This window comes from Centroberyx affinis, unplaced genomic scaffold, assembly GCF_046629955.1.
Source record: "Centroberyx affinis isolate AG114_WGS23_722 - 3 ecotype Tasmania unplaced genomic scaffold, CSIRO-AGI_Caff_v1 ptg001082l_1, whole genome shotgun sequence".
In the NCBI taxonomy this organism is placed as follows: Eukaryota; Metazoa; Chordata; class Actinopteri; order Beryciformes; family Berycidae; genus Centroberyx; species Centroberyx affinis.
Window position 1 is genome coordinate 7593 of NW_027279629.1, and position 23577 is coordinate 31169.

The following is a 23577-nucleotide window of genomic DNA, read 5'->3' on the forward strand; positions in this document are numbered from 1 at the left end:
ATTTACATGTTAACTAAGGTATTCATTTATACATTATTTAGTTTATAAAGATGACTTAAATAATGTATAAATTAATACCTTAGTTAACATGAACACCATTAGTAAATGATTACCAGACACATTAGTTAACTGTTAATTAAGGGTTATGAAATTTGTTCTTTTCTATAAGAATCACAGATGTTGTACTTTTCAGAGTTTCGTGTGTGTGTGTGTGTGTGTGTGTGTGTGTGTGTGTGTGTGTGTGTGTGTGTGTGTGCGCCCTGTGATGGACCAGCAGTCTGTCCAGGGTGATTCCTGGTGGGACAGGCTGCAGCATGCATTTAGCGCTTATTCCCATTGTGCCTGAATGGGAATAACCTGATATGGATACTGAATGAAACTGTGTTTTCAAGATCAAAGGTAATGAGCAGGGTTCAGATTTCATATCAGCAGAAACGATACCCGTGCCACGAAACAAGATCCAGTCCGCTTCTGAACCAGCAGGACTTTAGTTGGGACAGGAAGAGAAATGATGATGTCATTTTTCTCAGCTTCACTCCTCTGTTCTTTGGCTTTGCAGACAGGGAAAGTCGGGGAATTTGATGATTTCTCTGGGGAAACCCGAGAATATCAGGGAATTCTATAAATGGGTCACAGGAATATAAAAGAATGGTTTCACACATTCATTGCATTAGATGGTTTTCTGTTCAACTGGAGTGGAAACCAGTCTGACAAACCAGGAAGGAAGAACAGTTTGAGGCTGGAAAACAAAGATTTCCAGGATCTGAGTTTTCCTAGATGAAGGGTGAACCAGCACAGGTTCCTCATCCGTCTGTCTCTTTCTGTCTGCTGTTCTCCAGATGTTCCTCACCGTTTACCTCAGCAACAACGACCAGCACTTCAGCGAGGTCCCCGTCACGCCGGAGACGCTGTGCAGAGACGTGGTGGAGCTCTGCAAGGAGCCGGGCGAGGCCGACTGCCACCTGGCCGAGATGTGGAGAGGCTCCGGTCAGTTCCTGTGCACGGCCAGAGAGGAAGAGCCAAGGAACGGCTTCGTTACTTTAGATTAGATTAGATTAGATTAGCCTTTATTGTCTCCCTTAGGAGAAAGTTGTCTTGGGCATTCGAGAGAACACAGGTGACATAGCAGCTCACCGCCTCTCCATGTACACACAATATATCCATATACATGTACAATCAAACTACAGTTAACATTCAGTAACACACACAGATCCATATACACCAGAACATACACACCAAAATATTGCACAGATGCCCTACAACAAGATATTGCATGTTCCCCCAATAAAAGCCACAACGTTTCACCCCCCCCCAACACACACACACACACACACACTTCATCTCTTACTGTTCAGTAGTCTGATTGATAGTGGAACTAAGGAATATTTATACCTTGATTTGATGTATTTCCTGTTGAAACAGGATGTTGGGGCGGGACATAATGCAGGCAGGGATCATTCAAAAGTGTGTGAGATCAGTCAGAGAGAGAAAGGCAGTTTGATTTGATGGGCGGGGCGGAGGGGCGGGACTGTTCAAAATCTGTGATGTTTTATTGGCTGGAATTGATATTTCCGCCTCCTGGTGCAGCTTGATGTCACCATGAAATGTAAAAGTCATGGGAGTTTATTTCATGGGACTTTAAAGGGGGACTAAGTAAAGTTTTTTCTGCCCCATAACACAAACAGACAGAATGTATCTGCAGGGTTGATAGGGTTGGTGATCAATACCAATGACTCAGTGATTTCTGCCTTTCAGAACTCACTTTCTGCTCCATTTTGGAACGGAAACTCCAAACAAGATACAACTCAAACAAGATAAAACCACTTGAGAACTTGTCATTTTTTGCAGTGTAGTTGAAAACAGTACGGCCGTCTCACTGCGGTCACATGAGGCAGCTGGAGGTCCAGGTTCACCTGGAGACACAGGCAGGACAGCAGTGTGCTGCAGGACCTAGAGCCAGGTGTCAGTTCCCACAGTACTGCTGTGTCGGCATTTCATTTCACCTTGAAGGCATGAAACCATGTTTAAAATATTGCATTAAAATAATTTCTCCTCAAATCATGGAGAATAATGACTTATATTTATGAATACTAACAATTGTGATTAATAATCCCGATCACAATATCAGCAGAATAATCAGGATTATGATTCCAGCTGTATTGTGCAGTCATAACATCACCCCTAAACACACTCTCCAGATGAGCTGATCTGATAGGATGAAAACCCTCTTCCTGTCTGACAGCAGCCGTTCTGATTGGACAAACTGTCCCAGTGTTTACGTCTCCGTCCAGAGGAGCTCGTCATGCACACTGTGATGAGGAAGTGCTGCTGAACTGGGCGCAATCTTGATTTGCATGGCTTCTCCTTCAAATAAATAATATGCAGCCAAAGACATTTACATGTCATTTACATAATGGATGACCATGACAGGTGCAAAGAGGCTTTATTTTCTGACCAGCGCTGTTAGGCCGCTCTCCACTCATGTGCACAGTTAGTGAGTAACATGGTTTTCTGGTTTGGTCGTTCTGGCAGTGGTGGAAAGTACATTTACTCATGTACTGTACAATTTTGAGATACTTGTACTTGAGTTTTTCCATTTGATGCTACTTTATACTTCCACTCCACTACATTTCAGAGGGAAATATTGTACTTTCTACTCCACTACATTTATTTGACAGCTTTAGTTACTTTTCAGATGGAGATTTGACACAATGGATAATATAACAAGCTTTTAAAATACAACACATTGTTAAAGATGAAACCAGTGGTTTCCAACCTTTTTGGCTTTTGACGTCTTACAAAAAGCAGTGTGTAGTCGGGTCACATTTCAGATGTCTATGAGTTGTTAACAGCTCCACCAAATAGTGATTTTTCCCTCTAAACCTCACATGGTTTCATTTCAATAAATGTTCAAATGATCCAATATTTCAGCAAAAATCAAAGATTAGAGAAAAAGGCCAAAAACTGAAAACAGATTTGTGTATCAGAACTTTGTTTTTTCTTCTTTCCTCTCCCATTAATCATCTCACGACCCCTCAGATTTATCTGGTGACCCTTTGGAGGGGCCCGACCCCTAGGTTGGGAACCACTGGACTAAACTAGCTAACTGTATATAAAGTAGTTCAAACTAGCTCCACCTCCAGCAGCTACAACAGTAACATGCTGCTTACACACTGATGCTTCAGTATTAATAATCTAATGATGTCATATATAATAAAATATCAGTCAGAGGGACCAAACCACTACTTTTACTTTAATACTTTAACTACATTTTGCTGCTAATACTTATGTACTTTTACTTAAGCAGGATTTTTCATGCAGGACTTTTACTTGTAATGGAGTATTTTTACATTGCTGTATTGGTACTTTTACTGAAGTAACGGATCAGAGTACTTCTTCCATCACTGCGTTCAGGTGATGCAGCGCTCTCTTCCTACATTTAGTGGATTTGAGCCTTAATGTCTGAACAGTAGCAGCTTTTCAAGGTAATTTCAGTCTAAGCTCCAAAATCCCCGGTGGGATTTAGACTGTTGTAATGCTTTGAACACGCTCAGTGTTTCTGCCACAGTGACATGTAGAGCTCAAACACAGCTGAGGTCTATCAGATTATATGGAACTCTGAAGCATGTTCCACTCATTTTCTTGCACAGATCATTGAATTACAAAATCACTAAGGCTGGGTATTGGCTTCACGATACGATACGTATCACGATACATTGCGATACGATACATATTGCGATACATTGCAATACTCTACATAAGTTACTGAAAATTTAAAAATAGAGCTGAAAATACAACTTGCTGTGTACCACCTGGGTAGTCTAATATGTTCATCACATTATATTGATAACTCAGCTGACAAATTGAGTCAAAACTATTTAATTCAAAGGGATTTGAGGGAAATTTAAGGACATTTTAAATCCGTTTAAAATATGAATACTTTTTTTTAATGTATTGATACGAGGGGCTGGAAAATCATGGAAAGAAATATTGCAATACTCAGCTGTATCGATTTTTTTGCTCAGCCCTAAAAATTACTGAGCTGACCAAGAATTACATAAACTCACCTAAACAATAAACTGGTTTGGTACTTCAAAAATGGAAGTTGATATCTTTGGAATCTAAAATGGCCTTGTGTGTGTGTGTGTGTGTGTGTGTGTGTGTGTGTGTGTTTCTGACCAATCAGAGCGCGTGGTCGGGGAGGGGGAGCGGATGCTGGAGGTGCTGCAGCACTGGGGGCAGCAGAGAGGGGAGGTGCGCTTCCTCCTGCGCCACCAACGAGCTCCGGGACGAGAGTCCGGTAAGAGACCCGGGACCAGGTCCCTGTGCGCCTCCCTGTCATCCACACACACACACACACATGAGGTCAGGTATTACTTGTAGCTAGCAAAAAAGCAATAACTAAGAAATGGCTAGACAAGGATCCACCAACAAAAGGAGAGTGGATAGCGATAGTAAAGGAAATGTATGATATGGACAAACTGACCTTTTAAGTATTGGTCGAAATCGTTATTACATATGAATATGGATATTACTTTTTCTCTCCTCCCTTAACTTTATGTATGTGGTTTACTAGTATTATCACATTTATAATTTCTTTTTCTTTGTTTTCTTTTTTTTTCAAAATGGGTTTAGTCATTTTAACTTACTTTGAGGACTAGATGAAGACTGATAAGGACTTGAGGTGATCCTTACTGGATGCCCTGTTGATGCCTCTCTTTCTTCCCGGGAAAGTAACTACTGATAACATATGAGCTGTATTGTATTACCCCTAGTGACCTGTCTGTTCAGTTCTCCTGTGTATTTGTGTTCCACTAAAACAAAAACTATAAAAATAAAGTGATAAAAAAAAAAAACACAGGAAGTCAGAGAAGTCCAGACTTGTTTGTCAGGGCTCACCGAGTAGAGCGCGTACCATAAGGCTCAGTCCTTCTCTCTCTCACACTGTCGCTATCAATAAAGCATAAAAAAAAAAAAATGCCCCCCAAAAAAGAGACCTGTTTGTCAGAAGCGGGATGCGACCCGACGCTCGGGGCGGTGCTGAAAAAGAGAACTTCCTGCCTCATATCAGATTCTGGACGTCTCAAAACGATGGACAGCTGAATGAAAACAAACCTGAGATCGTCTTTCAGATGTGACACATCTGATCAGTCCACAGCTTGACTGACTCACTGACGACGTAAAGCCTTTTGCTTGAAACCTCGGGGTAGTTTTCCGTTAAATTTAGCTGAACAAGTTAAACAGGGTCGTTTGATTTTGCTTCTGCCAGTTAAAAAAACACTTCTACCCACCGCTCCCTCATGCAGGATCATCATCAGAAACCCATGTTTCACAGCCGAGCTTTGTTCAAACCCACAGAACTTTATTTTAAATTCTAGTCCACATCCCAAAGTTTCCAAAGACACCAAACAAGTCAGGCTGAATTACAGGGAAATGTGTAAAAAATGAAGCACAACACATCTAGATTTTTCCATTTGCTGTAATGTTGCAGCATCTTGGGTTTGAATATTTCTCTCAGTATCAGCAGCTGGAGCTTCAGTGAAGTGTTGGAACAGCAGATACATAATATAGAGGAGACGTTATCATACAGTTTGGAAAAAGTGTTTTTAATAGTGTTGAAGCTACTTAAGGGGAAATTTGAGGGGAAACTCAGTGTGTGAGAGGTTAAGATCCAACATACTGACACACGATACAACAGTAAGTAAGTAAAGCTTTATTTATATAGAGACTTTTTAAAACACACAGTTTACAAAACGCTTCACAACAAGAGGATAAAAGAAAAGACATGAAAGACATAAACAAATTTAAGAGAAGAACAAATCCTTAAAAGACGTCTTAAAATAACATAATCGTACACATATACAATACACATAAAAAATCATACATACACACACAACATAACCACATATAAAGAAGAGGCCCATTCAACAGGACCTGAGGCTCGCTGTGTAACTACAGCGGACGACAAACTATAATCAGCTTATGCCTGGAGGCTTCAGTGGCCCGGCGGCTCCGCTGGGTTTCAACATGGATTGTGATTACTGAATGTTTTGTTTTTTTTTGTCCTGAAAAACAGCAAATCCCCTCTGCAGGTTTTCCTGAGCTGGTAAACATCCTGGGTCAGGCTCCGCTTCACAAGATCATTTCTACCCCGAATGGCCTTTTTTTTTAACAGCTAATTCTTTTTGCACAGGAAGACCTGATCTCTGAAGTCCTGTATGAGGATTACAGAAAATAAATCATCACATTTAGTTAAGTTCACATTAAGTTCATAATTCACTAGAGGGTCCAGTCTGTAAAAAGTGTCTCATTCCGTCAGTCAAGGGCTTCAGTTCCCTACTGTACTTTAAAAAGTGGCATCGTTTGGTTTAATGTTCAAAATCAAATTAAATCAAATGTAATTTATTTTATTTATTTTTATTTATCTAGCACAGTTCATACAACAATGGAAAGTGCTTTAAAACCTGCTTACAAACAGCTCAGGCTCATGAAACAGAAAGCAACAACAGAAAGAAGATGAGCAGCAACATAAACAGACACAAGGAAAGTGTAAAAAGTATATGTAGCTATATACTTGTATTGTACGGTGGCCCTGAGGGTCAAAACACAACAACATTTCAGATTACGGAAAAGGTGGGACAACACTTCTTGTTTGTGATTGGACAGAACCCAAGTCCCTGGCAACAGTTCAATATCATTTCCTGTTTCTATTGTAGTGTTGTGTTTTGTGAAATGTCGTTGTGTTTTGTGAAATTTTATTGTGTTTTGACCCTCAGGGCCACCGTAGTATAGTATATATACATATTTAAGTATGGTTAAAGAACAAAAATAACATATCCAAGTGTCAATAATTTAGTAGTATTAAAAAGTCTCATCATTGGGTTTAATGTTGTGCATCAGTCTTTTGGTAGCAGTGGATGTCACTTTTTTCAATGTTTTTTTTCGGTCTGGTTTTGGTTCAGATGCAAAAACGACTTTGAAGATGTAAGCGGTCTGCTCCCTGCGGCTCGCTCTGGCTCCTCTGCTGTCTTGGTTTCGGTCGGCAGGAGGTTCAGGGTCGGGACAAAGATCTGTTATGTAACGCTGCAACGGATCTCAGCAGCACAGACTGATCGGCCTCCTGGACTCCATCCTGCTCAGGATCAGGAGGCGCCGGGTGTGAGCGAGCTGCAAGAGCCTGGAGCAGACACTTCTGTTATGTATACACATTTAAACCAAATGATGGTACTTAAAGGATAATAGGGAGCTTAAAAGATACGTTTGGCGATTTTTGGACCTAGGCTATATATAATTAGAATAGAAGAAGAGAAGATGCAAAGAGCCGGTTGCTGGTGTCAACAAAGATTCTCTTGGAAAGCAGGGAGTTAGATCATGAAAAGAGAGAGTGGTCATGGCCTCTACTGCTGGAACATGCAAAATCTAAAAAAAAAAAAAAAAAAAAGGATTCCAAGGCACACTCTTTTGCGGTGAAAAATCTCTATATTATATATATTATATCATATATATACAGTATATATATATTTTTTTTACTGTCCAGGTGGATCCAGAGCTGCAGATCAGATGGTCAAGCGGAACCAGGTGAAGGGATCTGTGGAGCGATGCATGGAGAACGGGGTGAGAGATCCAGATCAGGAGCATCTTCGTTCAGTTTAGTGCAGTGAGCTTGTCCTCAGCGTCTCATTTTTGTGTCAAAGTTCACATCTCATCACATTTACACCTGGAACAGGGAGTTGCAAGCAGCCATCACTTTGTCTTTGGCAGTCATAAGCTGGCCGGTTTGAGAGTCAGTTCAGTTTAGTTTATTGAACATTTTTAAAACATGTTAATAATTAGACGCGTCTCAGAATGATCAAGGATGACTAAAAGTCAAAGCTTCTGGATTTATTTCCACTGTGGTAGGAAACATGGTTCCATCTCCAGTAGCCGTGCAGAAGAGACTGTATTAACTCCTGTGTCAGTATGAAGGCTCTGAAGTGTCTGAAGCCTTTACCAGGAGTCCATGTGAAGGTGAAGGTGACTGCTGAGTGTGTGTTGCAGGTTTCAGCTCCTCGTCTGGACGTGACGCTGACTGACCTGCAGGACCTGGCAACCCGGCAGCAGCAGCAGATCAACGCTCAGCAGCAGCTGCTGGCCTCCAAGGTACAACACACTGAGTACAATACACCCAGTACTGCTACTGACACTGCTGCTGGTATTACTACACGTTACAAAAAGTTCTGCACCTTTAGTTTGTACGATACCTCTGTATGGCAGCTGCACCTTTCACTGTGCACCAACCAAAACCAAAGCTAGAAGCTGGTTTTACTGGAGGAGGGATAATGGGCAGAGGATTCAAACTTCTGTTTCTCTAAAACTCTAAAATGCCTGTTTGTCCAGCTAAAGCAAGCAGTTTATCTTTGGAGATAAAAGGTTTTCACCTGGACAAATTCTACCAGATCTGGCAACCCTTTATCGACCACTTCAATAACAATGCGCTTACCCTTCCCACAAACTAGCCCAGTTTAAACACGAGTCACAAAAGCACAATTGATCTATCCGACATCCAATTAAATTTTTCGCCACCAATTTTCTTTTCCCCTTTTACTTCCATTATTTCCTTTTTATTTTTTCTAATTAATCTTGTCTTAATACATTTTCGTGTTGTCTATATTTGAACTGAATTTGCAAAAAATTAAAGTGCAAATTGCAAAATATTTTGCAATACTCCTTTTTTTCCTCATATGTGTACGATAACTCACCTGTAAAAATTGATTTGTTTTCTGTTCTCATGTATATCCATTTTTTCTTTATTTTTATTTTGTTTATTTATGTATTTTTTCATGTTTTCTCTATATCTGCATTGAAAATTATTTTTCCTATTTTCAACTGTATGTCTAACTCCTGAAAACCCCAATAAAAAGAGTTGTAAAAAAAAAAAACCTGACAGCAGCAGTGAGCCTGGCCGGCTCCAGTGGGAATTGAACCTCAAACCCTGACAGTGTTAATGCCTTGCTCTACTCACTGAGCTACACAGGAGCAGGCTGCACCTTGATTGCATTAGCCTTCATGCTGACAAACAAATATTGATTGATTGATTGATTGATTGACTGACTGACTGTGTTTGCTGGCTGGTCCAGGAGCAGCGGCTGCGGTACCTGAAGCTGCAGGAGCGTCAGCAGCAGCAGCAGCAGCAGCAGACGGAGCAGGAGCGGCTCCGGCAGCTCAGAGAAAACGCCCACAACCAGGAGGCCAAGCTGCGGCGGGTCCGGGCCCTCAGGGGCCAAGTGGAGCAGAAACGCCTCAGCAACAGCAAACTAGGTCAGAGTGGTGGAGGTCTGGGACACACAGCAGGGGGTGGTGGGATGTGGATCAGGACTGGAGTGTAGACGTTTTGCAAGAAGATTATTCTTAAAGCTGCACCAGGCAAGATGTATTTATGTAAAACTGCAGTAGAGCTGCAACGATTAATCGATTAGTTGTCAACTATTAAATTAATCACCAACTATTTTGATAATCGATTAATCGGTTTGAGTAATTTTTTAAGTGAAATAAGTCAAAATTCTCTGATTCCAGCTTCTTAAATGTGAATATTTTCTGGTTTCTTTCCTCCTCTATGACAGTAAACTGAATATCTTTGGGTTGTGGACAAAACAAGACATTTGAGGACGTCATCTTGGGCTTTGGGAAACACTGATCCACATTTTTCAAAATTTTCTGACATTTTATAGACCAAACAACTAATCGATTAATCGAGAAAATAATCGACAGATTAATCGACAATGAAAATAATCCTTAGCTGCAGCCCTAAACTGCAGCGTCAGGAAGTGATGCTGCAGCAGAGCAGAGCGTCTCGTCCACTGACTGACTCTCTGTAGATTCTCCCTGTTTGTCCAAATTAGATTCTGGTTTCGGGTACGGTCACTTCTCCCCCCAGAGGAAGTGACAAATCAAAGCTCAAAGTCACACACATTTCGATGGTGTCTTGCTTCACACATTTCAAGTTGAAACAGGATGAACAGGATGTTGAGAGGACACACAATGCAGACACTGAAATCAAACAAAATGTCAGCTCCTAAAAATAGGAGTGTGTTATAACAGTGGTTCTCAACGTGGGGTCCGGGGACCACCAGGGATCCTTGAGGGCGTTCCGGGGGTCCCCAGCAAATTGATGAATTGTTAAACTTCAGCATTATTCAATTTACAAGAAGTTAACACAATTAGAGAATGTAGAAGAATGACTATTTTGATCATAGTTTCACTGTTATCGCTGTACCTACAATACAGATAATCATGGGATTCTAGACAAAATCATATCTGACAATAAAAATATTCTCAGATTTGTGTTTGAGAGACAAAATCTCATCAAATGGGGGTCCATGGCCCTAATGTGGACTAAATTAGGGGTCCTTGATATGAAAAAGGTTGAGAATCACTGTGTTATAAAACGGAGAATTAGCTAACAGGATAAAAAAAAAAACATTATTTGACTGTGACTTTAAGAACAAAATACAAACTGTCTCCAAACATCAGGGAGCGAGCGCTCCGTCCAGATGACGTCAGAGTTTAGTGACGTCATCTTACAGGAATTCTGGGTATTGAAGTTCAAGTTTTTCAAATAGTTACCTTTCGCTGCCATCTGGGGCTGCCAGTGTGTGAAGTTAGCTAGTGTTGTTTAAATTAAACTGGGTCACTGCAGCAGCAGGAACAGGACTAACAGTAGACTGTAAACATCAACAACATTGCTATACATTGAACAGTCAATATTCTGGGCAGATGGACATCTTGGAAATACAACATGGATTTATGGGAACTGTCCATCAGACTGGATGGACTAGATTAGATTATAATAGATTAGATAGATTTGACCCAGACATTGGGTCAACATTGTGGAAATTACAGGATTTACATTAAGCTTCTTGTCATTTCAGCTAAATGCCTGAACTATAATTGTAAATGTTGTATCCTTTCCTATTCACATCTGCTTGGCTGTGTGTGTGTGTGTGTGTGTGTGTGTGTGTGTGTGTGTGTCAGTGGAGGAGATCGAGCAGATGACCGGTCTGTTCCAGCAGAAGCAGAGGGAGCTGCTGGTCGCCGTGTCGAGGGTGGAGGAGTTGAGCGACCAGCTGGAGGCGCTGAGGAGCAACAGGCTGGAGTCTCTTCCTCCTCCTCCTCTTCCTCACCACAACGCCTCCTCCTCCTCCTCCACCGCCGAGCTGGAGCGCCTCTACAAGGAGCTGCAGGTCAGATCTCAGTATGAACGCTAGCTGCTACTAGCTACGTTAGCTAGGTTAGATCAGTTCAGTCAGAAACAGACAGAAATTAACCGTCTGTTCAATTCTGTTGAGACGACAGAAACACAGTCAGCTGTTCACAGAGCTGAGGACCTCCAACATGGCCGCCAGAGGGGGGTTACATCAGCTGAAAGGCCTCTATGGGACCCAGCATCATACTATAAAGCAAGGAATCTCTGTCCGTCTGTCTGTGTGTCCGTCGCATATCTCGAGAACCGTTCGTCCGATCGACTTCACACTTGGCGGGTGTATTGCTGGGGACCCAAGGACATGCAGTGTGGGATTTGGTGCAATTTGGACACACGACACGTTCGATATTAATAAACTTTGAATAAACAAGCAAACAGCACTCTGTGCAGCAGCGGTGCGAACGGGCACTGCACTAGTGCTGCTAAATAGAGTTTAGCTTTACAAACATTTCTCAGAGGCAGAGCTGCTCTGGAGGCTAATAATATGATTGGTTGAGTTAAACCTCAGTGGGCGGAGCCAAAGAACCAGTTCTTAAGAGCGGAAGTTAGCTAACTGGCAAACTTGAATGGCAAAGAAGGAACTCTGATCAAAATATACATAAAAATATAAATATACATTTCAGTGATTCATGACCATGCGGACCCTTCAGAACAGATCTAGCACACTTTGATCAAACCCAGACCAAACACAACAGAAAAACAAAACATACTGTAGACATCTCTACAGTGAAAGCCTCCCTGACCTGACACCTCCTTCCTGCAGCTGAGGAACAAGCTGAACCAGGACCAGAGCGTCCGGCTGCAGCAGCAGAGAGACAGTCTGAACAAGAGGAACCTGGAGGTGGCGGCCATGGACCGGCGGCTGGCCGAGCTGAGGCAGCGGCTGTGGAAGAAGAAGGCGGCGCTGCAGCAGAAGGAGAACCTGCCGGTGAGGTCCAACACACAGCAGGATGAAATGACATTTTTCACACGTTGACACATAACTGACACTTATTCCATTTTATTAGAAATTAGAAAAGCTTCAATTGCTACATCACTAGCCGACAGTATGCAGGTCAAAGGTCGAACTCCCTACCCCACCATCCATCTCTTCTAGTCGGTGCTGTGAGGTTGTGTTCCTACACAGGTCTGGAAAAATATGGAAAAATGAATTTGATAATTTCCAGGTCTTGAAGAGATAAAAATAATGTTGAGCAATACGGTCCAGCTGCTATCAGCAGACATCACACACCGACCAGAATGTGTGTGTACCTGTTCAAACACAAATCCAAAACGCTCTATATGCATTTTGGAAAGATTTTGCTTCCTAAATTTCATCTGTCAGTATTTCAAAATCACAGATGATTTTATCCTCAAAAACATAACAGTTTTTAAGTAAAGGTCTGAAGAATACTCCACAATGGACTTAACTAATTTTGTTAGAGGAAGTGTCAATGTTTTCAAATACTTGATATCTCACTTTTAGTGCTGAAACGATTAGTCGATGATTAATCGATTAGTTGATCGACAGAAAATCAATCGATTCATTGTTTTCTCTCTGTTTCATATCATTATTTTTTATTTAGTTTTTTGGCAGAATCACTTTGGGCTCTGGGAACTTGTGATGGGCATTTGTCATTATTTTTGACATTTTATAGACTAAATGATTAATCAATGAATCGAAAAAATAACCACTAGAATAATCGCTACTGAAAATAAACAGTTGCAGCCCTGCTCATGTTGCAGTGAAGCTGTTGGTGTGTTTGTGTCTCCTCAGGCGGCGGCGGACGGCCCGGCGGCGCTGCAGGCGGGCAGCAGCAGCTCCAGGGTGGCGGCGGTGGGGCCGTACATCCAGACGGGCTCCGGCGGCTCCCAGGCTCCTCCGCTGCCGGCCCGCCACGACCTGCTGGTGAAGCCGGTGTACCCGGACGGCACCGCCACCCTGCCCACGCCCGACTCCCTGAAGCCTCCGCCCAGACCGGCCAAACCCGCCTCAGGTACACTGTCTGTGTGTGTGTGTGTGTGTCTGTGTGTGTGTGTGTGTGTGTTAAGAGTACATGTCCGAAACACTAAACATCCACATGAGATAAATAAGATTAAATTAAACTTTATTGATCCTTCTGGGAAAATTGGGTTGTGCAGCAACAAAGAGTAACAGGATACAGCAAAGACAAACAGGATGTAAATACGATTAGAGCAAATGGGGGTATTAAACATAACTAGACCAACAATTACAGCATGTGTATTAAGTTGAAATATGATGGAAAAATAACTGATGTAGAAGTAAGGCAGGGCAGGTTGAGGGAAAATCACTACACTTTATGACAAAATAATTCCTGGAATACACTGATTATCACAGACTGATGAGATCTAACAGGGTAAGAGGATCTTTTCCTTTATTTATGACCAAATGTTTTTGGCGCTCCATCAGTGTCTGCTGAGCGTGAAACCATTGATTTGATGTTTTGTAAACTTTCTCCTGATTCACACTAGACCCAGAGCCTGTACTGGATGTATATGTATGTTTTTCTGCACTTCACAGGTTTCCAAACATCCAAAACCGCCAAGCTCTCTGATTGGAGCAGCTCAGCCTTTGACTCCGGTGGCGGCGGCGGCTACAGCCACGCCTCCACCCTGCCGCGCATGTCCAGCCTCAGCTGCCGCAACTCAGGTGAGAAACGGCTACAATAACCTTCCCTCTGGCCAAATCTCAAGTTCCCCTTCCTAATACTTAAAGCAATGATTCTCAACCTTTTTCATATCAAGGACCCCTAATGTAGTCCACGTTAGGGCCACGGACCCCCATTTGATGAGATTCTGAGAATATTTTTCTGAGATATTTTTGTGAATATTATTGTTAGATATGATTTTGTCTAGAATCCCATGACTATCTGTATTGTAGGTAGAGAGATAACAGTGAAACTATGACCAAAACAGTCATTCTTCTACATTCTCCAAGTGTGTTATATTCTTGTAAATGAAATAATGGTGAAGTTTAACAATTCATCAATTTGCTGGGGACCCCCTGGAACCCCCTCAAGGACCCCTGGTGGTCCCCGGACCTCACGTTGAGAAACACAAACTTAAAGGACTGTTCCGCCATGAGTTTTTTGCTATTTTTTTTACATTTTCCATCTCTTTAATGTAAATTCTGACTATTTTTACCTGCCTGTGCCATGATTGAAGATATTTTAAAATCAGTTTTTCCAAAGCTCTCAGGCTCATTCACTCCCATTCAATTTCAAACAGCATAGAAAACAACTGCAGACTTCTAATTCAGTCGGTATAAAGGTAATCCATCACTGTGAATGAGAAGCAACAGTCTGCATCAGAACGCTGATATCAGGCTATAAACTTACATTTTGAAAGAAGGTCCGTTCACTGTTTCATATTAATGCATCGCATTCGAAAACACAGTGAGACGAGATGAGAGAGCAGGGGGGCGTCTTACTTCCACTTTCTGCTTAAACAGGAAGAGGAAAGATACCGTTTCTGGTTCACTATGTGTCCAATTTCCACATTTTCCTCTCCAAAATAATAGCTAATATTCTCTGCAATTACGTTAGGCCTCGCCTCCTGTCAATCACCACCCAGTCAAACCAAACCAAGACTATTCCTCCAGCTATAGTCTGTAAAATTAAATTAAAGCTGGATTTAAACAGCTGCCCTCTTCTTTACTGGGAGTAACTCGTAATATTTAGACAGCGTTTGTTTCCAAATATTTACTTTGAAGAACAACTAGATGAAGGAAAAACTGCAAATATCGTGAATGCAGCAAAAAGTCCAATCACACTGGAACTGTTCTTTAAAGACCCTATAGACAACTTTTGCTTTAACTTATCATTATGAAGTAAATGTTGATTGCACAGTGTAACGGCTATAGAATAATGACCATCAGCGTTTAGATTGGTTCCCTATAAGCTTCGCTTTCACTATGCAATTCTGTCTGCCACCGGGTACGATCTCCCGGGAGAATGAAGGCTCCATTTACGGCACAAAGGAAGTGCGTCATCCATTGCGCAACCAAAAGAGGAATAGGATAGGTTTTCCTATTGGTAGTGGTAGCGTTAGCCATGTTGCTAACACTACCGCTAGCAGCTAGAAAACGAACCAGGAGCTACAAGTAAGCCAGAAACAAACTATGTTTGTTTCTGGCTGCTAGCGTTAGCAATGTTAGCCATGTTACTAACGCTAGCTAACGCTAACGCTAGCAGCCAGAAACAAACAAATGATCCATTGTCCGTTTGATAATCTAAACAAAGAACACGTTTTCTTGCAGTGGCCTTTCTAAAATGAGCAGTGGTGAAAGTTACTGTATTGTGTTATGATCAAGGAGTTGATAAGCAGACAGATGGTTTGTTCTGTTGCACAGAGCTAGACTCTAACAGAAGGCGATCCGGTTGTCTTTGCGACAGCAGCGCAAACAACAATACCACTTGGAAACACTAGGGGGGGGACAACGGGGGGAAAGTTGAAAAGTTGTCTGTATCCACTCTAACTTCCTGAATCAGTCCACATATGAAGAGTTTATCATTCAGTGTCTCTAAAATTTAGATCCAGTATCTTTAACCATTGTGTTCACACTGCCAGCAGCACAATCAATACGTGTCCAAGGGGATTTTTCCTTTAATGATTTGTCAGTCGGTATGATAGACCACTGGAGGTGTTCAGACATGCCACGGAGGTGATGATGCTGGTGTGATGGTGGTGTTTCCTCTGTCTCTGCTGTAGATGGTGAGACCCTCTCGGACCAGAAGGGGCTCTCTGGCTCTGACGTCCCGCCCCCTGTCCCCTCACGGACCAATCATATTACTGAGAACCTGCTCAGGGACAACCAGGTACTGCTGCACTTTGACTCTCAATCAGACTGGTTCCTCATTACAATAACTTGATGTTCATGTGACTTGGATTGTATTTTGTTGTTAAACAATGTATGTTATGTATGATGAGCAGCTCTGAGTGACAGCACGTTATCTTCATGTCTGCTCTGTATTTCACCCTCAGGCTTCAGGCAAAGGTCTGGCCAAGATGCCTGCTCCACCTCCGGTCCCCAGTAAGCCCAAACAGTTCTCCCAGTGCGTCCCCCCGGGGTTCACCAAGCCCCCCTACAGCACCGGCACCTTCCCCGGCAAAGCCCGTCCGGTGGGCGGCGTCCTGCGGGCCGTGCCGGCCCTGCCCAGCCACAGCCACACCCTGCCGCTGCCCGCCAAGCAGGACAGCCCGCCGGCCGCCGCCGTGCGTCCTTTCACCCCCGACCCCTCTGAAGCCCCGCCCCCCGTGCTGCAGAAGCCCCAGACGTTGGCGGCGTCGTCCATCTACTCCATGTACACCCAGCATGCCACGCCCGGGAAGAGCTACCAGCAGACCGGCCAGGGCACGCTGACCCGCAGCCAGCCCCGAGGTGACGAGTACTACTGATACTACTACTGATACTACTACTGCTTCTGTTACTACTACTATTACTATTACTACCACTACTACTACTACTACTAATATTACTATTACTGCTACTGTTACTACTAGTAGTACTACCACCACTACTACTGCTGCTGCTATTACTACTATTGCTGTTATTACCGCTACTCCTGTCACTACTGCTGTTATCACTACTGCTGTTACTACTGCTACTGTTACTACTCCTGTTATTATTACAGCTACTACTACTGTTCCTACTGCTGTTATCACTACTACTATGACTATACTACTACTATTACCACTTCTGCTACTGTTAATACTAACAGTTTCCCCGCCTCCTCACAGTGTACGGGAAGCCGGTCCTCCCAGCCAGCGGGGGGCAGCAGCCTCTCAGTTCAGACGCTGCTGTGCATTCTGGGTCGTCTCTGTCAGAGGGGAGCGAGGTGGACGGCGGCTGCCTGGCTACCAGCGAAGGCGTCGGACCGGAGACGGCGGAGCGCTCCGCCCCTCGACCGCTCAGCCCCACCAAGCTCCTCCCCTTCCTGTCCAACCCCCACCGAAACCCCAGCGACGCCGACCTGGAGGCGCTGCGGCGGCGGCTGCACCACGCCCCGCGGCCCCTCAAGAAACGCAGCTCCATCACGGAGCCCGAGGGCCCGGCGGGCCCCAACATCCAGAAGCTGCTCTACCAGAAGACCACTCTGGCCGCCATGGAGACCATCCCCATGGAGACCGTCGCTACGGCCATGACACACGCTCAGCTAACCGAGGACGGGACGGGCGGCATGGAGCATCATTCGGTTTCCAGGAGCAACGCCGGCACCGACACAGGCTCCGGTTTCGACACGCCCCTTGACGAGAGCCCGGAGGAGAGCCACACCCCTCCCCCCCTGCCCCCCCGCTCGCCCATCCCTGACCCCGCCTCCTGCCACGCCCTGCCATCCCCTCTGGAGGAGGAGGAGGGGGAGGCGTGCCCTTCCACCCCGCTCCCTCAGCAGCCGTTTGTGGACGAGTACCCGCCCTACCCGCCGCCCCCCTACCCCAGCTGTGTGGAGGCGGAGCAGGGAGACGACCTCAGCCTGCAGCCTCCAGAGGTCACCGGACAGGTCACACTGCCACCGGTAAGCAGAGAGCAAGGCACTCTGCCAGGGTGGAGGGTTCTATTCCCTGTGGAAGCACTAACTAGTAGTGATGCATGGATTGCAGTTATATCCGCGGGCACCGCGGTTAATCCGCGGATTGGGCGGATCGGGTGGTGGTGATTGGTTGCGGGTGGGTGAAATAATACATCATTAATGAGGAAAATATTGTTTATTTATTTAAAACCAGCCTACTTCAGTGTAATATGTTACCATATCATCACGCTTACATATATCCCACTGAGAAATAATGGTAATGTGTGATCGGGTGTGCATAAAAAAAAGATATTTTTTGAGTTCATTAAATACCTGCAGCGATCCCACCGCAGCAGAAACGATAAGTGCGTCTCCCCATTAAGAGAGACGCTGTGTTGACACTAATAACAATTATTTCTATTACAGTATACAAGAGAGAAACGGGACCGCAGCATAAATATGAAACTGTATTGCAAAGGCACAGTTCACCATGGAAACGTTTAATTACTGAAAGCAGCAGCAGTAATCTTTAAAGTAAATCGTTAAAGAAAACACTCATAAATCAATACAACGAACACACAATAAAGAAATCACATAGAAAGCTTGCGCTGCTCGACATAATTTAAAAGGCACTGTAGAGGTGGAGTGAAATGTCTATAAATCGTAGAAAATAATTTGTTCGGGTGGGTGGGGGGTGGATGACTTATGCGTACATGCGGATTCGGATGGCATCAGAGCCGATCCGTGCATCACTACTAACTAGGCATGGGCCAATAACCGGTATTACTATATATTGCAGTAAAAAAGAGTAACGGTTGAGCGTCCTGGTGGCTCAGCGGTCTAAGATTGTACCATGTAAACGCAACGTCCTGGGTTTGAATCTGGCCCAGGACATTTGTCACATGTCATCCCCCTGTCTCTCCCATTCTTTCCCGTCTTTGTCTTTGACTTTGTACTATCCAATAAAGGCAAAAATGCCCAAAAAAAATAGAAGGTAGAATAACGGTTATGACACCGCCCCTAATTTTTATTACCGTGACCACCACGATAACCGGCAAGTTCTTGGAAGGCTGAATAAGAAAGTCAAACACACAGCACAGTCCCAGCTCTGTCTCGTCTGTCATCATTGACGTTATTTTCCCTAAAGTAGGAGCCCTCTAATCCTCTGCTAAGAGAACAGCGTCAGACAGAAGAGTCTGTGTTAAATACATAAACATAATCATGGCTTAAGCCGGGGATAATCAGGCTGCGAGTGATAAATCAGTGTCACCAACCATAAATTTGTTTTTAATTAATTGAAGCATTTTACAAAACTGTTTTTCAGGGTTTTCACCACATTAATAATTATTGAGATAATATTGGATATCTAGATAATTTTGGACAAGATAACCGTACTATGAATTTTTTTGTATCAGCACAGGCCTAGCACTAACACTGACTTTTCATTGAAACATCTCATAGATATAGGAGAAGGTGATTTATTTCAGGGTTTTTTCCAAGATTTCAAGTTATTTTGGACATACAACTTGTATTTATTTCCAATAGGAGATTCCTGTTTTCTTGTTCTGTGTTCCTGACTGCATCACATCTCACATTCTACCCGCTATTTCCACCCCGTCTCTCAGGGGAAAAGGACGAACCTTCGTAAAGTCGGGTCGGAGCGGATCAACCACGGCATGCGGGTCAAGTTCAACCCTCTGGCGCTGCTGCTGGACTCGTCTCTGGAGGGGGAGTACGACCTGGTGCAGAGGGTCATCTACGACGTGAGTCACACCACGGTTCTGTCTTACTCTGCTGATCCACGAGGAAGAAAGTTGTCCCACATGTGAAAGTTGTCCCACATGTGATCCCATGTCGTCCTGCAGGTGGAGGATCCCAGCATGCCGAACGACGAGGGCATCACAGCGCTGCACAACGCCGTCTGCGCCGGACACACCGAGATCGTCAAGTTCCTGGTTCAGTTTGGCGTCAACGTCAACGCTGCCGACAGCGACGGCTGGTGAGTCTGAACAGCAAACCCAGAACAACACCGCTGTCAGGATGATGAGAGTAACAGTGTTGAGTTTGTTACTCAGATACTTCAAGGTCCAGCGCAATTAGAATTGCATTTCTTTCATTACTTCATGGTATACTTTAACAAAGGACCTGCTAATGTAAAGTTATCCAAATTACCTGTCACCACTGTGGAAACACCCTTTGAAAAACTCTCCACTGGTTGTCAAGAGAATCAAACGTCAATCAGATGTAAAATTCCAACCTACTTCCTGGTGTAAACGATGTCACCTACAGTACACCCAGGGTTTAATGAATGCTCTGATTGGTTGACAATTGGTAGAAATCAACTGCATCTTTAAGTTCTAGTTGATTAAACCAACAGTAGAAATCAACTGGCCTCCCTCCCTCCTCTCCAGGACTCCCCTCCATTGTGCCGCCTCCTGTAACAACGTTCAGGTGTGTAAGTTCCTGGTGGAGTCGGGAGCGGCGGTGTTCGCCACCACCTACAGCGACATGCAGACGGCCGCCGACAAGTGTGAGGAGATGGAGGACGGCTACGCCCAGTGCTCCCAGTTCCTCTATGGTGAGAAAAAAACAACACTGCACACTGTAGGACTTTCAAAATGGATTATTAAACGTGGCTCAAGACAGGGGTGATCTCCAGGGGTCCTTGAGGAGGTTCTAGGAGACCTTGAGGAAGTTTCAGGGGTTCTTGAGGGGATTCCGGGATTCTTGAGGAGATTCCGGGGTCCTTGAGGGGTTGTACGGGTCTTTTGGGGGGTTTCACGGGTCATTGATAGGGTTCCAGCGGGCCTTGATGAGGTTCCAGGGGTCCTTTGGGGGTTGCAGGGGTTCCTGAGGAGGTTACAGTGGTTCTTGAGTTGGTTCCAGGGGTACTTTAGGAGGTTCCAGGGATTCTTGAGGAGGTTCCATGGGTCCTTTAGGGGTTCCAGTGGTCCTACTGTGGTTCCAGGGGTTGTTTAGGGGGGTTCAGGAGTCTTTTGGGAGGTTTCAGAGGTCTTTTGGGGTTTGGAGGTTCTAGGGGTTCTTGAAGAGGTTCCATGGGTCATTTAGGGGGTTCCAGGGGTCGTTTAGGGGGGTTCAGGAGTCTTTTGGGGGGTTTCAGGGGCTATTGAGGAGGTTCCAGGGGTCTTTTTGGGGTTGCAGGGGTTCCTGAGAAGGTTCCAGGGGTTCTTGAATTGGTTACAGGGTTCCTTTTTTGCTGGGGGACCCACTGGAGCCCCCCCAGAATGGAGAATGGATAAGAATGACTATTGTAAACATACAGTTCACCCTATTATCTCCTATAGATTATAGTGTGGACAGTTTGACAATTCAATACTAAATTAACAACTGAAACATGTGTCCCTGGGACTAAATCTCATCAAATGGAAGTCCTTTACAGTGAAAATGTTTTAGGACCGCCGCTCCAAGATAGACGCAGTAATTTGACCCAAATTCAAATTTCAACTGAAATCCAATATTTTCACAGAGTCCATCACAGTTGTGTTGTGAGATATTCCAACGGTTTATTGCAGATTTTAGTCTATACTGACTGTGAGTCTGTTGTGACCGTTCTGCCCTCCTCTCCCTCCCTGTGTGACCCGGCAGGCGTTCAGGAGAAGATGGGCGTGATGAACCGCGGGGTGGTGTACGCCCTGTGGGACTATCCGGCCCACAGCGACGACGAGCTGGCCTTCAGCGAGGGCGACTGCATGACGGTGCTGAGGCGGGAGGGCGAGGAGGAGACGGAGTGGTGGTGGGCGCGATGTGGTGACCAGGAGGGATACATCCCCCGTAACCTGCTGGGGGTGAGACAGCGAGAAGATGTAGGACAGTAGAACACAGTAGAGTATGAGGAAGACACTGGAGTATGGTTTACTGAAATGTACTATATAATATAGTATAGAATGGTACTGACTTTTCCTGTTTTGAATTTATGTGACACACAGGGTGGGAAACTCTACCAAGATTTGCATATACATAAAACTAGTGTGTATAAAATTAGTGTTACTTCACATGAGTTCAGATAGACCTGATGCATTGTCGATCCCAAACTTCTCATAATACTGTAACCAGACGAGTTGCAGCGATCACAATATGGAGGAAAGTGACAACTCCTGCAGAGTGACAGATTGCCAACAGAACCGCTGTCTGTAAGGGGGCGTTGCTGTCAGTCCGTCAAAATTGTCTCCCATAGGAATAATAACAAAAGTCAGTTGTGAACAAGGTGTACCAGTTGTTAAATTCGTTGTTGTTATTGAGATTGCTAGCTAATTTCATAAGTTAACTAGCTGACTAGCTAGTTGGGTACAAGCCAATCTTGGAACCCATCGTCTCTCGGTCTGACGATGATTAGACTCTGGGGGCGACGGCCAATATTTGGGGGTTTCCGGTGTAGCCAGCGGACATCCGGGCCAAGACTTCCTCTTCCGTGTGCCAGTCAGACACGACGAGTCGAACGTTTCTCCACACAATACACAAACATCAATACTTTTTGTAGGTGTTTTAGGTCCAGACGATATTTCGGCTAATCTCTATAAACAGATATCTGCATATGAGACGTCGTCTCTCAACTCCAACTCCATTCTCGCGTCTCAACTTGCTAATCGGACTGTAAACAATGACCGGCGCACGGAAGAGGAAGTCTTGGCCCGGATGTCCACTGGCTACACCGGAAACCCCCAAATATTGGCCGTCGCCCCCAGAGTCTAATCATCGTCAGACCGATAGACGATGGGTTCTGAGATTGGGTACAAGCTAGCTACCTTGTTTAGATTCTGGTAGCTAGCTATAGTGCACCAAATATATTAGCTTAAACTGTGAACCTATATTCCTCCAGATTCTTGACATCTATTCGTTTCTAATAGGTTTTTCAGTATCTGTGATGTGATAAATGTTTGAAGTTTGTGAGGCTAGGTTCACAACAGCAGGACAGAGCTGGACTGGACTCTTCTGGAGAGTTTCCTTCCCAGAGTGTGACGTGTTCAAAATGGCCGCCGGGAAAATAAGTTCCATAGTATAGTATATTATCACCGGCAACGCCTGCTCTCCCACAACTTTATTGACAGGACCTAGAAACAGAGAAAATAAGTGACAGTTCCTCTTCCAACAGAAAACGATTGACAGTTCTTCCAACAGAAAATGATTGACAGTTCCTCTTTCAATAAAATGATTGACAGTTCCTCTTTCAACAGAAAATGATTGAAGCTTGAGCCACCTGAGGAAATAAAGAGTTTGAGTCTACCTCACAGAAAAATAATGTACTTAAAAAGTGTCTAGTCAAAGAAAAAAACTATTTGTAGTGAACCAACCTAATTTGGCCTGCTATTGTATAGTGTAGTATCTCATAGTATAGTAAAGGATTCAACCAATATGTATATCTACAGTAAATATGGAATCAATCAAACTGTATCATATCATCATATCAGAGGTGGGCGAAATTAACTGGCCGATTTTTAATGAAAGGTCAAGTGGCCCCATATCTGTCAGTCTGCTGTAATCAGGTTTAAAGCAGCTGGGGGAATCCTGTTACTCAACACTATTACATAAGAGGTTATTTAAATGGTATTTATAGTGTTTTAATGAGAAATTGGGCTCCCTCTTAATACGTTACTTACAGCTATCTTTCCCGCTTTATTCCCCAGCTTTATCTGCGGATCAAGCCGCGGCAGAGGAGCCTGGCTTAACAGCTCAACACAAAACGCTCTGAGGGACGAGCAGGGGACAGAGCTGGAGACGAAATATTTAGATAATGTTGTTAACAGAAAGACGACTATTTTCCTTACTATCATTAGGCCTCCTTGGGGTTTTTCCACCTGAGCACAACGAAAC

General features: G+C 44.1%; 1 protein-coding gene across 1 annotated transcript; it reads left to right on the plus strand.

Moving 5' to 3' along the window:
- Nucleotides 1–836: 836 nt before the first annotated feature.
- LOC139647456 (apoptosis-stimulating of p53 protein 2-like) lies at nucleotides 837–23519 on the plus strand. Its single transcript, XM_071523353.1, has 17 exons — nucleotides 837–987; nucleotides 4187–4300; nucleotides 7538–7614; nucleotides 8038–8139; nucleotides 9117–9297; nucleotides 11011–11219; nucleotides 12003–12167; nucleotides 12996–13215; nucleotides 13761–13889; nucleotides 15950–16056; nucleotides 16223–16619; nucleotides 16979–17754; nucleotides 19374–19511; nucleotides 19614–19747; nucleotides 20160–20326; nucleotides 21355–21554; nucleotides 23391–23519. The coding sequence occupies exons 1-17, from the start codon at nucleotides 840–842 to the stop codon at nucleotides 23430–23432; spliced, it is 3306 nt and encodes a 1101-aa protein (XP_071379454.1). The 5' UTR covers nucleotides 837–839; the 3' UTR covers nucleotides 23433–23519.
- Nucleotides 23520–23577: the final 58 nt, after the last annotated feature.

Coding starts and splice junctions, on each gene's coding strand:
- LOC139647456 (XM_071523353.1), top strand. CDS start 840: ATGTTCCTCACCGTTTACCTCAGCAACAACGACCAGCACTTCAGCGAG. Junction 19,512..19,613: donor TGCAGAGGGTCATCTACGAC/GTGAGTCACACC, acceptor GTCGTCCTGCAG/GTGGAGGATCCCAGCATGCC. Junction 20,327..21,354: donor GTGCTCCCAGTTCCTCTATG/GTGAGAAAAAAA, acceptor GTGACCCGGCAG/GCGTTCAGGAGAAGATGGGC.